This window comes from Nicotiana tomentosiformis, chromosome 7, assembly GCF_000390325.3.
Source record: "Nicotiana tomentosiformis chromosome 7, ASM39032v3, whole genome shotgun sequence".
Taxonomy (NCBI): domain Eukaryota; kingdom Viridiplantae; phylum Streptophyta; class Magnoliopsida; order Solanales; family Solanaceae; genus Nicotiana; species Nicotiana tomentosiformis.
The window spans coordinates 89183634-89198311 of record NC_090818.1 but is presented as its reverse complement, the minus strand read 5'-3'; the positions used below and the strand labels follow the sequence as shown (position 1 = coordinate 89198311).

The 14678-nt window shown below is 41.3% G+C and overlaps 1 protein-coding gene across 1 annotated transcript; it reads left to right on the top strand.

Annotated features, from left to right (window-relative positions):
• Positions 1-8684: 8684 nt before the first annotated feature.
• On the top strand, positions 8685-9047 carry LOC138895965 (uncharacterized). Its single transcript, XM_070180733.1, has one exon. It carries the CDS (start codon positions 8685-8687, stop codon positions 9045-9047), a length of 363 nt encoding a protein of 120 aa, XP_070036834.1.
• The last annotated feature ends 5631 nt before the right edge of the window (positions 9048-14678 follow it).

Sequence of the window (14678 nt, the reverse complement as noted above, 5' to 3'; positions counted from 1 at the left end):
TTAGACTATGTTGACACTAGTAGCTCATGTACTCAGTGATACCAGGATTTTGGGATTGTTGTATTAGAGTTGCAATTGTTTTATCGGTTATTTATAGGACTTTCCACTGTTGAAATTATTAAATCATATTTTTAATTCAAATATGTAGTTGTTATGTGACTGTTGGCTTGCCTAGTAATGTGCTAGGCACCATCACGACAGGTTGGAATTTCGGGTCGTGACACCTGCCTTCTGTGCGTGAGTTGCACCGTTAGCACGTGAGTTATCCGTGCGCATATGATATATTGTTACTGTTATCACATGAGTTATCCGTGCGGATATGAAATATTGTTACTATCTTAGCACGTGAGTTGTCCGTGCAGATATAAGGTATTAATGGTATTGGCACATAAGTTGTCCGTGCTGCTCATGAGTTATCCGTGCAGCACATGAGTTGTCCGTGCGATTGTGATTTGTAATATGGGCACAAGATGCCAAGTTATTAGGGTTCGTGATTTGAGACCCGTGGTTTGTGATTACGAGGTGTGGTTCCTCGGGGAAATTCTTGTATAAGCCTTGTGTGAAAGCGGTTGTTTTATAGGGTTGTTACTTGTTTTCCTTTACTTGGTTTCATCGGACTTTAACTGTATTCTGTTTACCTTACGGTGTTATTACCTGTTTGCTCCTTGTTGTTAATTGTTGTTTCTTGTTATTATTGCAAGTATTGTAACATTATTTTCACCATGTTTAGCCTTATATTGCTCCATGTTAGTTTTATATTCTTACTTGTACGGGTTATTATGTCTAGTAGGTGTCTTGACTGTCCTCATCATTATTTCACCAAGGTTAGTCTTGATTCTTACTGGGTATCACTGTGGTGTACTCATGCTATGCTTGCAGATCGAGTATTGATGTGGAGACTTCAAGGTATACCTGCCGTCGCATTCGCAGGCCTCAGAGTTACCTTCTGAAGTTTTACTTTGTACTGTTTATTTCTATTCGGGAATTATATCTAGAGATTTTCTAGTGAACTCAGTAAAGCTTATAACTTGTACTATCGATTTTGGGATGTTATATATCTACTTTGGATTGTTGGATTTATATAAAAATTTCAGGTTCATGTTTAATAGTTGATTGGTTAAAATCTGTTATTAATTCAGTAAGTGTTAGGCTTGCCTAGTCTTAGAGACTAGGTGCCATCACGACTCCTAAGGAGGGATTTTGGGATGTGACAAGTTGGTATCAGAGCTTTAGCTTCATAGGTTCTACGAGTCATAAGTAAGTTTAGTAGAGTCTTCCGGATCGGTACAGAGACGTCTATACTTATTTTTGAGAGGCTATGGAACTATTAGGAAACTTCACTTATTTCATTCCTATCGTGTGAGTTTATTGATTTCGGAGTTTAAGCCTTTGTCATTCTATTCTCTCACACATAGTGAGAACATGAGCTGCGGTTACTGATGATGCTTCCCCAGAGCCGGTGTTGCTAGGGGACGGGGTAGAGGCAGAGGCTGAAGAGGAGCACATCCTGCAGATAGAGCGAGAGCCACAAGTAGCTCCGGATGGAGGATAGGCACCAGAGGCAGCTGTTACTACCCCCGAGACTTCAGGAGACTTTAGCGTAGTATGTTTGGTACATTTGCTTAGGCGGGATTGATTTCGGTTGCACCAGCTACTTCACAGATCGGGGGAGGAGCTCAGACTCCCTCCGCCCGTACTCCATAGCAATGGATCCATATTGGCCATGTTCCGGGTGTTATGACAGCATAGTCTGTTATTCCGGTTCAACCTGAGTTGAGGCTAGGGACATCTGAGGAGGAGCAACTGAGACTTTAGAGGTTCAAGAAATATCATCCTCCTACTTACAGTGGCCTAGATACCGAGGATGCGCAGGGTTTTCTAGTGAAGTGCCATTGTATTATTTGCACCATGGGTATTGTAGAGACAAACGGAGTTGGTTTTACTACGTTTCAGTTGTCTGGAGCATCATATTAGCGGTGGTAGGCTTATGAGGAGGGTAGACCAGTGGATGCAGTGCCACTCACTTGGACTCGATTTTCAGAGATGTGTTTGGTGGAGTTTGTTCCCCAGACCCTTCAGGATGCATGGCGCACAAAGTTCGAGCAGTTGCACCAGGGAACTATAACAGTATCAGAGTACACCATCAGATTCAGTGAGTTGTCCTGTCATGCACTTGCTTTATTTTTTATAGTTAGAGAGCAAGTCTGCAGGTTCATTGATAGACTCAGTTATGGTATCCAATTCAGCATGGCTGGGGAGTTGGAGATGGATGTTCTATTTCAGCAGGTGGTATAGATCGCTTGTAGATTAGAGGGTATACAGGGCCATGAGAGAGAGGACAGGGAGGCTAAGAGGCCTCGTGGACCGAGATGGTCTACAGATCCCTATTTTGAAAGTAAGGTACGTCATGGTAGAGGTTTTATGGGTCAGCCAGTTCAGTTTGCCCTTCAAGATTCACGCGGTATTTCAGATATCCATCGGTCCCAAAGTACCCGTACCGGATAGCTTCCACAACTATGTTAGCAGAGAGGTTGCTTTCAATGTGGAGATACCAGCCGCATGGTCAGAGATTGTCCAAGACTCTAGACAGATGTGTCACAGTGGGGTATTCATGTTACGAGTTCCGCTCCAGTTGCTGCTATACTTGTACCGCCAGCTAGGGATGGAGGTCAGGCGGGTAGAGGTCTTCCTAGAGGGGAAGGTCGATGACGAGCGCAAAACACCACTTAAATTATGCTCGCTAGTAAAAGATAGTATAGTATAATAGCGTATACACAGGGATTGGAGTTCGACATTATTTTCATAGTTTCTAGCTTGATTGCTATTCAGGAGAATCAACAATTGTGATTTATAACTACAATTAACTAAGAGTCTAAATCTATTGACTAATGATTATCGAAACAAGGAATAAGCAAAATCTATTGACTAATGATTATCGAAACAAGGAATAAGCAAAGAAGGTTATCAATGGGAGAAGATAGGGTTTTTATAGCACAAGTGCAAGATAATTGTTTGGGATCTAACTCTAGATAATTCACTTATAATGTTCAAGTGAGTCTCTCGAATTCACTCAATTATTAGTTCAAACGTTCAGCAAAAACTCCTCTCTCGATTAAGTTTTAACCCTACAAGATGAATCAATTTAAGCACATGAATATATGTAACAATGCGTAGTGGATTGGTCTTTAGGAGAACCTCTCTCAATTATCCTCCTAACTAGGTTTAATCAATGATTCAACTAGTCTCTTTCGATTACTAAGAAGAATTAATGAACTCAACCAACAATATAATGCAAAGATATCACAAGGTATGCCTCTCGGGATTACATGAACAAGTGAATATAGATCCAACAGTTAAATCATCGAAAACGGTTCAACACATAAAGCTAGAGTTATCATCTACAAACAATCATCAATACACCAAATCCATCAAACCCTAAGGAGAGCTACTCCATAGATATGGAGTAATTCATCACAAATATGTTTAAAGCAAAGGAAAACATAAAATGATCCAAACCCGGGTCTTGAGTGAGGATTGAATGATGAACTCCTTATGTTTTTGCTTCTCCAACTCCTCCTTATCCTCCTTAGGTCTCCAATATGTCAAAAGTCCAGAAAATAACATTTTTCCATGTATTTATACCAAGTAGGGTCGGCCCCAGACGAAATCACCTTTTACTAGCGAAAATAGGATATTCACTCTGTAAAAAATACACAGTCGCGCCGCATGGGTTGACACGCCATGCGGAGAATTAGTGGGGAAATCTAGAGAGTTGATTTCTGACAATCAGCAAGAAAATGGGCAGTCGTGGCGCCCCACGCGCCGCGGCAGTGGGGATTTCTTAGAGTACGGATTTTCCTTGCGTTTTGACGTCCAACTTGGTCCTCGACCCCCGAACATGATCCCGGCTTAATCCCTTGGGCTTTTACTCAGACTTCAAAGCTCCAAATCACTCAAATTCATTACATAACATCTATATAGCTCGGGATCACTCCTACAAGGCATAAAATACACAATAAGTGCAAAACTCTAGCAATTAAAGCTCAAAACGAATAAAGTGTAGTAAATTAGAGTACAATAAGTGACTAAAATACGAGATTATAGCCTAACATCAACACCCTACATTTAAACCATAGCTCGTCCTAGAGCAATCAAACTACACTTCATATAAACACGACCTTTTTAAACAACTCTCATTATTCATCATACCAAGAATATTTAAAACAGATTAAGCACTTTAACATAACATCCTCGCCTCAAGATTTGACTCACAAGAACCACACATTTTTCACAACCCGCTCACTTACTCTAACATAGAGGTCAAAGAAATTACCTTTCCTTCATAAATTAAGTTTCCTCACACAACAATAGATAGTTGTTTCAAACATAATAAAATTTAAGAACAATTGGGAGTGGAAGTTGACCCTTCACTTGGTGAGGCGGGTGAATACCCGAGGGGTGAGGATAATCCCTCGACTGCTACACTACCTGATTCCACTACACCTGTTCAGGCCACACCAGTTCCTGCACCTACTGAGGGTGCAACAGTTCCTCCAACCGATATTCCGATTTCACCTCCAGCCCCAGCTTCCGGTTCTGGTATTTCTGATGGGGATCTTAGGGGAGCTATTCAGATGCTAACACAGATAGTGGCTTCTCAATCCCAGAGATCAAATGTTGCACCCATTTCGTCTAGCCAACAAGGGGATTCTAGTGGTTCAAGGGTGAACAGGTTTCTTCAGTTGGATCCTCCGGTGTTCACGGGTTCTAATCCCAAGGAGGACCCACAAGACTTCATTATTGAGATGCATAAGACTCTCCGGGTTATGCGCACTACTGAGACGGAGGGAGTGGAGTTGGCCGCCTACCGCCTGAAAGGGGTGGCATATTCTTGGTTTGAGCTGTGGGAGGACTCTCGGGAAGAAGGGAGCCCTCCAGCGAGGTAGAGTGATTTTGCTGATGCCTTTATAGACCATTTCTTGCCTGCTGAGACTAGGGCAGCCCGTACCGCAGAGTTTGAGAATCTTAAGCAAGGGAGTAGGAGTGTGTGGGAGTATCACATGGAGTTAGCGCGCCTGTCATAATTTGTTATTCACATGTTGGCTACTATGGAGGCTAGAGTGCGCCGGTTTATCCAGGGCCTTAGCCCTTTGGTTATCAATGAGGCCGCTACAACTTCCTTGAATTCAGACATAAACTATGGGAAGATGGTAGCATTTGCTCAAGCTACAGAGGACCGTAAGTTGAAGAACATAAGGGAACGAGAGGGTGCCAGCAAGGCCCAGTCCGCGGGCAACTTTGGGGAGTCATTTGGTGGGGGAAGATCAGCTTTCAGGGGAGGGTCATCAGGGCCAACCCAGTCTCATGCTCAGTCTTCAGCCAGTGCACCGCCAGTGGGGCACAATTAGCAGCAGGGGAGTCGCTTCAGGCCCAATCAGGGCAGTAGGGTCCCCACCATCAGGGCCGACCAAGAGGGAGATTCCCGCAGCAACGGAGGCCCCCATGCCCCAGGTGTGGGAAGATGCACTCGGGGATCTGTTACATGGACTTACCTATATGTTATGAGTGCGGATTGAGGGGTCATATTCAGAGGGAGTTACATTCATCCCGCCAGGGTACGGGCAGGGGCACGGTACATCCATCCAGTTCTGCAGCTACTACATCTTTAGTACCCCCTCCAGCACGAGGCACTCTAGCACCAGTAGGGCATGGTGCAGCTAGGGGTGGTGCACAGAGTTCAGGAGGACCCAGCCATTTCTATGACATGAGTGGTCGCCAGAGTGCAGAGGCTTCTCCAGATGTTGTCACAGGTATATTGACTGTCCAATCTCATGATGTATATGCTCTTATTGATCCCGGTTCCACCTTGTCCTATGTTACCCCTATTGTTGCTATGGAATTTGGGATAGAACCGTAACAACTTCCTGAGCCGTTCTCTGTATCTACTCTGATTGGCGAGTCTATTATGGCCGCACAAGTTTATAGGGGTTGTGTTGTCACGGTGCGTGGTCGGGACACCGTGGCCGATCTCATCGAATTGGGGATGATTGATTTTGATGTAATTATGAGAATGAATTGGCTTTATTCATGTTTTGCTAAGTTCGACTGCCGAACTAGAACTGTGAGGTTTGAATTTCCTAATGAGCTAGTTGTTGAGTGGAAGGGGGATAATGTGGTGCTGAAGGGTAGGTTTATTTCTTACCTTAAGGCCACGAAGATGATTAACAAATGGTGTATCTATCACTTGGTCCGAGTTACGGATACCACTGTTGAGGCACCTACACTCGAATCTGTGCCAGTTGTGAATGAATTTCCGGGGGTCTTTCCTGATGAACTCCCTGGGATTCCGCCAGATAGGGAGACTGATTTTGGGTTGATGTGATGCCAGGCACGCAACCTATATCTATTCCGCCATACAGGATGGCACCAGTAGAATTGAAGGAGCTAAAGGAGTAATTGAAGGATTTTTTAGATAACGGTTTTATCCAACCGAGTGTGTCACCATGGGGCGCACCGGTTCTCTTTGTAAGGAAGAAAGATGGATCGTTGAGGATGTGTATTGATTACCGGCAACTCAACAAGGTCACAATAAAAAACAAGTACCCATTACCAAGAATAGATGATTTGTTTGATCAGTTACAGGGTGCTACATACTTCTCCAAAATTGATTTACGATCCGGGTATCACCAATTGAAGATCAGGGAGCAGGATATTTCGAAAACAAGTTTCAGAACCCTGTATGGGCACTTTGAATTTCTGGTAATGTATTTTGGGCTAACAAATGCCCCAATGGCTTTCATGGATCTTATGAATCGGGTTTTCAAGCCTTTCCTTGACTCCTTTTTGATAGTATTCATTGACGATATTCTTGTGTATTCACGAGGTCGGGAGGACCATGCCGATCATCTCAGGGCTGTGTTGCAGACACTTCATTAGCACCAATTGTATGCAAAGTTTTCAAAGTGTGAATTTTGGGTCGAATTTGTCACATTCTTGGGTCATGTTATCTCTAGAGAAGGAATCAAGGTGATCCTCAAACGATTTCAGTAGTAAAGAATTGGCCTAGACCTATAACGCCAACCGAGATTCACAGTTTCTTGGGCTTAACAGGGTATTACAGGAAGTTTGTGGAGGGGTTCTCTACTCTTGCCTATCCGTTGACTAAATTGACTCAGAAAGAAGTTAAGTTCCAATGGTCTGATCCTTGTGAAAGGAGCTTCCAAGAGTTGAAATCGAGACTGACTACAGCGCCGGTGTTGACCTTGCTAGAGGGTACAAATGAAGTTGTGGTATATTGTGATACTTCAAGAATTGGGCTTGGGTGTGTGTTAATGCAACACGGAAACGTTATGGCATATGCTTCTAGGCAACTCAAGAATCATGAAAAGAATTATCCAATACATGACTTAGAACTTGCGGTGATGGTTTTTGCATTGAAAATTTGGCGTCACTATTTGTATGGGGTCCATGTGGATGTATTCATGGACCACAAGAGTCTTCAATATATTTTCAAATAAAAGGAGCTGAATCTGAGGCAGAGAAGATGGCTTGAGTTACTCAAGGATTACGAAATCGGTATTCTATATCCCCCGGGGAAAGCCAATGTTGTGGCGGATTCGCTTAGACGGAAATCTATGGGTAGTTTAGCATACTTGGAGTCATATCAAAGGCCATTGGCCAAGGAAGTCCATCGATTGGCTAGTTTGGGAGTTCGTCTTACGAACTCTAATGAAGGAGGGGTACTTGCACAAAATAGGGCCGAATCATCGCTTGTTGTGGAAGTCAAAGAGAAGGAATACACCGCCCTATTTTTGGTGCAATTGAAGGAGGGGATTCAAAAATATAAGACTACGGCTTTTGCTCTTAGCATGGATGATGGTACACTAAGGTACCAAGGGTGACTATGTATTCCGAATGTAGATGGTCTCCGGGAAAGAATCATGACCGAGGCTCACGCTTCTAGGTATTCCATGCACCCGTATTCTAAAAAGATGTACCATGATATCTAGGAAGTCTATTGGTGGAATGACATGAAGAGGAATGTAACGAACTTTGTGGAAAGGTTTCTGAACTGTCGGCAAGTAAAGGCCGAACATCAACGGCCTAGTGGGTTGGCACAAAACATAGAAATTCCAATGTGGAAGTGGGAAATGATTAATATGGACTTTGTGGTAGGATTACCTCGCACTCCCCGCAAGTTTGACTCAATTTGGGTGATTGTGGATCGGCTCACAAAATTAGCTCATTTCTTGCTAGTTAAATCTACTGACACAGCGGAACAATATGCCTAGTTGTATATCAAGGAAATAGTCAGGCTACATGGTACTCCAGTTTCTATCATTTTCGATCGAGGGGCTCAGTTCACGGAAAATTTTTGGAAGACATTTCAGCAAGCTTTGGGTACTTAGGTGAATCTTAGTACAACCTTCCATCCACAGACCGATGGGCAAGCAAAGCGGACTATTCAGACGCTTGAGGACATGTTGCGTGCTTGCGTTCTTGATTTCAGGGAAAGCTGGGATGATCATTTGCCACTTAAAGAGTTTGCTTATAACAACAGCTTTCATGCGAGTATTCAGATGGCACCATTTGAGGCATTGTATGGTAGGAGATGTAGATCTTCCATTTGGTGGTTCGAGATTGGGGAAGCAGAGTTGATAGGGCTAGACCTCGTGCATCAGGCTATGGAGAAGATTAAGATCATAAAGGATCGGTTGAAAACTGCCCAGAGTCGTCAAAAATCTTATTTGGATGTCTGTCGCAGAGACTTAGAGTTCAAAGAATATGATTGGGTATTCTTGAAAGTTTCCCCCATGAAGGGTATTATGTGGTTTGGGAAAAAGGGGAAATGGAGTTTGAGGTATGTCGAGCCGTTCAAAATCATCCAAAGGATTGGTGTGGTGGCGTACAAGCTTGAGCTATCACCCGAGATGTCATTAGTGCACCTGGTATTCCATGTGTCTATGTTGAAGAAGGTAGTTGGAGATCCGTCAACTATTGTGCCAGTTGAGACCATTAAGGTTAATGAAGAATTGTCATATGAATAAATCCTAGTTTCCATTCTTGATAGGCAAGTCCGAAAGTTGAGAAATAAAGAAATTGCCTCCGTGAAAGTGTTATGGAGAACCAAGCAGGTTGAAGAGACCTCTTGGGAGGCCGAGGAGGAGATGAAGAAGAAGTATCCTTACTTATTTTAATAGTTGTGTAATCCTTTTTATGAACTTGTCGCCTATGAATTCGGTATCCCTTATTCAGTTAATGTAAATGTGTTCCTTTTGATTATATGTTGTTTACATGAGGCCATAGTTGGTGTTTTTATGAGTTATGTTACATCGTTGGTTTCTATGCATGTTGTTAGGATGTGATTCTGGGGCTCTCTGACAGGTGGATAGGCCTAGTTACAAAGGAAACTCTGGCGAATGTTTTTGAAATTTAGGGAGTTAGTTAAATTTGGGGTTGTTGGTGTAGGGTATGATAACTGAGTTGCTCAAGGTTCTAATAATGGACCCTGATCCTCATTCGAGGACGAATGATCTTAAGTGGGGGAGGATGTAAGGCCCCGTAAAAGTTTTCCTAAAAACCCGATTTCCGTGATGCTAAAGTAGGCGTAGAGGTTATAATAGTAGAAGGAAAATGTTGGGAAGAAGTACGCATTTCTACGGCCCATTCTGCGGCCGCAGAACCACTATGTGGATTGCAGACTGGTCGCAAAGTGGGGCAAATTTCTGGGGCATTTTTGATTCCCAATTTCGCGGCCAATATGCGACCGCAAAATCGTTTAGCGGGCTGCATTCTTGTCGCATATCCCGCCTTGGGATTTTTCGGAGGGAGGTACTGCAGTGCACTATGCGACCGCAGAACCGTTCTGCGGTGCATTATGCGACCGCAGAATAGGTCTACGGGCTGCATAGTGACCTCAGACCAGGTCATTTTCTTTCCAGCTCTGGCACCCATTTTCGCGATCATTTCGCGAACCGCATAACCACTATGCAGTCGTATATGAGACCACAAAACCTGTTCCGGAGCTTCAATTTTGGGATTTTTAAACCCGACCCTATTCCTTTAAAATACATCCCATAGACCATTATGATCATATGTTCTGATATTTTTAGAGTGAGAGAGAGTGTCCTAGAGGGAGAAGTGATCTTCATCAAATTGCTCTTCAATTATCACTTAAAACCTTGAATATTATCAAGAGAGGCACCTAGGTCTTCTTTCTAAGAGGTAAGATTCTATCACCCAAACTCTTAATTTCAAAATGTAACTAGAATGGGCCATTAGTAAGGTAATTCATGGGGATGGGAGTGCTTACCTTGCATGCATGTATCCTTGTAGTATGTGGGAAGATTGTGAGCTAAAAATGATAGAGAATGTGTTGTGAAATGATGGAATCTTCCACAAAAGAGCCTTAGAACCTTAATGCACACCTAGTGTTTGATAAAATGCTCAAATTAGCTAAAACCATGATCATCTTCCTAATTTTTGGTTCAACTTGTTATAATTCTAAAATAGAGTGAAGTTGCTAAGAATTCCGGATCATTTTAGAGTTTGAGAAGTTAAATTGAGGTATATTTGCTAAATGCCTTTCTTCTTATAATCGAATCCCGTGGTGTTCATGTAATTGGAGTAAGTCCTTGACCATTATTGAATTGGCTATTCCTAATGTGGTTGTGTTGAAGGGTGTTTGTTCAATATTTATTCTAATTGCTTCATCACGTCATCTTTCCATTTGAGAATATGTTCAAAATGTGGAATATGTGTTAGGAATGTTAAAACTTCATGTCAAGACCGAAATAAAGGTTGTTATGCTAAATTGTGTGAAAGGCCTCTATGTGCCTAAGATTTCCCGAATTGTTCATATGTGAATTAATGTCTTGAATGGGAAGCCCTATTGATGTTGATAATGATAATGATATTTGAATGTGGAAAAGGGAACTGGAACTATGAAATATGGCCAAGTGCCAAGAATGACTTTGTAATTGTTAAGGAGTATGATGTGAGATGATTGACTGAAAAAGGTAATGTCTCAAATGAGATGTCCTAGCCGATCGGGCCGAGATCGGACTCCGTGTAAGAAGACGGTGGTATTGAGAATGAAATTGTGAAAATGGTTGTTGTCATAAATGTGATGGCCTAGCCGATCGGGCCGTGATCGGATGCCATTCTGCACACATGGTAGTACTGTGCTGGAAATTATAATGAAATTGTGGTAATGTCTCAAATGAGATGGCCTAGCCGATCGGGCCGAGATCGAATTCCGTGTAAGAATACGGAGGTATTGTGAATTCTGGAATATCAGTACTAAAGATCACCCAACCTAATAATATGGAAATTGACTTGAAAACGTATATGATCCTTAACTTGTTGTTTTAATAATATTTGAAGCCCTTATTGAATTCTTGACTGTTCCTCTTGTATTATTATTCATTCTATTGTGATCATGTATTGTACCGTTTCATTTCGGGGTCATGTATTGTACCGTTTGTTTATATTGTGGTCAAGTTTGAGGTATAGCCGGGGCCTTGTTGCCGACACCATCTTGACTCTCTTTTGTATCTTTAGAGACTCCGCAGACGCTATGTGGGTTGTACATGGGTACTAGAAAGGTCAAACGGATTATGTTGTCTTTTGGATTTTTGTTCCACTAAATCACAAAATGTATGCCTTTGAAACTTAACAGGAAGTAGCAAAATGTCTATGCATATGGTCCTGCTACTGTTTAGCTAATAAAAACATGTCTTCTCTTATCATTGGTGAGTTGGGTAGAAAGTATCTAACAGGCTTGCTCGGCTGGGTTCACTTGGTGGGCATGATAGTATTTCCTGTAGATTTCATAGTGGTGAATATGGAGGAGAACAAGGAGGTCTCCCTCATCCTAGGAAGACCATTTTTAGCAACAGGTAGAGCTATACTGGATATACATGATAGAAAACCCATGGTTAGAGTGGGTGAGGAAACGGTGACTTTTGAGATGAATGTAGCAACCGGAGTGAAAAAGAAGAAACCAGCTACAAGTGTTGAGTGGAAGCTGAACGTTCAATAGAGAAGGCTCCAGAGATTGAGAAAGACAAGTGTGGGGTATACCCCCGAGAAGGCTGAGAAGAAGTTGTTTGCGTGGATGTGTGCACTAGTTCGGGCGCGTGGAATGGAGCCCGACTTCGACTCTAACCCCGACTTAAAATTCAGGGAAGTTTCCTTTACCTTATGCTTTTTAATTGTGTGTCATGAGGATATGCCACAACTTAAAGTGTGGGGTAGGGGGATATTTGTATGTTGTATCTATATGTATTTTAGTTTTTGTTAATTTTAGTAGTTAGAGATAGAAAAAATTGAAAAAACATAAAAAATTTAAAATTTTTAATTTTTCCCGACGATGGATATCATTCGACGGGTTTCTTGAGGGAATTAAGTCGAAATAAAAAGACAAAAAAATTTTCTTTTGCAGTTAGTGTATTAATTACCCCTTGGTTTTTCTTTGTACCGCAGTTCTTTTTCAAGGGTTTTGTTTGAACCTGGTGTAGTTAGATTTTTATTTTTAGAAGTAGGAAAAACTTGTGATATGATTTGAAATGGAAGCAATATCTCTTGACTTGATCATGCCTTGAGAATAGTGAGTGCTTTGGTTGTGATGCTTAGCCTCAGTTTTTAACTCTTGTATGAGTGCCTTAAATTGTATGATCTTAACTTTGCTTAACTGCTTTGACTAGGATGTCTTGATAATCCAATCTTGAGTGAGTTATGTCCCATGTGTGTGTGAGATTTGGTGTATTCTGTGCATTGCATTTAATGTCTAGAACTTGCTCCGTGTGTTTGCAAAGCGAAATAATAGTTTTGTTCAGTCTTGGAAGTGATATAGGCATTTCTTGTTGATCCAGCTATATAGTTTACCCACCAACTTGTTATGTATTGTAGTTAACCCCATTGAGCCTGTAATCATGTTTTCTGGCAACCACATTACAAGCCTTACCCATTTGTTTGAATTGACCATTTATTCGAACCATTTACCTCTCTTGAGCAGTTGAAATTGTATGAACTTTGTAAAAGAGAAGTGTGGGGTAATTGGGTTAGCTTTTGAGTGGAACTAATGAAATAAGGAGAAGGTGCACTGAATTGAAAAAGTAAGAGCCACTTGAATTGAAAAATAAAAATAAAAATTTATGTAGTTGTATGATTGTGAAAAACGATCTTTGATAAGTGGTAACTCTTGATGTAATTGTGCTTAAAGAAGAAGAGAGTTAATGCATATTGATGTTAAGGTGGAGTATGGTTTGACATAAGTGTGGGGTTTTGTATGTTAAATTGTATGTATTAAAGTGCTTAGGGAGGTGTTGTCACTCTTATATTCAAATATATCCTACCCGTCTTGCAACCTACATTACAACCAATTAAAGTCCTACTTAATCCTTAACTGAATGAGCTCAATTAGTAGAGTAGTACACTACGGGCAAGCTTATGGTTTATCTTTTATGGCATATGAGTGTTGTTTCTGAGAGTGAGTGAGTTCTTTCTATCTTGAGTTCCTGATTGTTCTAAATTTTTATGGTGTGTGGAACTACTCTCTTTTGTTGTGTGAGGGAAATTGATTCATGAAGGAATGGTAATGTCGTTGACCTCTATGTTAGAGTAAGTGAGTAAGTTATGAATAATGTGTGGTGCTTATGAATCAATTCTTGAGGTGAAGATGTTACACTATTGTGCTTAGTCTATTTTAAATATTCGTGGTATGATGAATTATGAGAGTTGTTTTAAAAGGTTGTGTTATTATGAAGTGTAGTTTGATTGCTCGAGGACGAGAAATTGTTTAAGTGTGGGGTGTTGATGGTAGGCTATAATCTCATGTTTTATTCGATTATTACACTCTAATTTACTGCACTTTAATTGAGTTGGAGCTTTAATAGCTAGTGTTTTGCACTAATTATGTGTTTTATGCCTTGTAGGAGTGATTCCGATCTATGTAGATGTTATGGAAAGAATTCAAGTTATCTGGGAGCTTTGAAGTCTGAGTAAACGCCCAAGGATTAGGTCGGGATCGTGTTCGGGGATCAACGGATGATAGTGCATTTTAAGAACGAAACGAAGAATCGAGCAGGCATCTTACGCATTGTCCAGTAAAGTGCACATAACCTTTCGCTCGGAACTCCATTTGGGCTCCACAGTATATCGTTGGAAAGCTGTTTAAAAGGGCTACAGATTTCATGTTGTACATTTTCCCAAATTCTCAACAGGCCACGCACGTCCTGTCCGGAAAAAGTGTCCTATTTCGCATATGAGAAGGTGTATTTGTTTGTGCCCGACCCTACTTGGTATATATATGGAAAAATGGTATTTTGAGGACTTTTGACATAATTTAGACCTAAGGAAGCTAAGGAGAAGAGAGATAAGTAAGAGCACAGGGATTTTACCATTCATCCTCACTCAAGACAAGGGTTTGGATGTTTTATGTTTTTCTTTGACTTAAACTTAATTGTGATGAATTTCTCCATATCCATGGACTAATTCTTCCTTAGGGATTGATGGATTTGGTTTTTTGAGAATTGTTTGTAGATATTAACTCTAGTTTTATTTATTGAATCGTTTTGGGTATTTTTATTATTCCATACATATTCACATGTTTATGTAATCGAATGAGGCATGATGTGTGATGTTTTGCATTACCTTGGTGGTTGAATTCGTTGATT

Coding starts and splice junctions, on each gene's coding strand:
- LOC138895965 (XM_070180733.1), top strand. CDS start 8,685: ATGGAGAAGATTAAGATCATAAAGGATCGGTTGAAAACTGCCCAGAGT.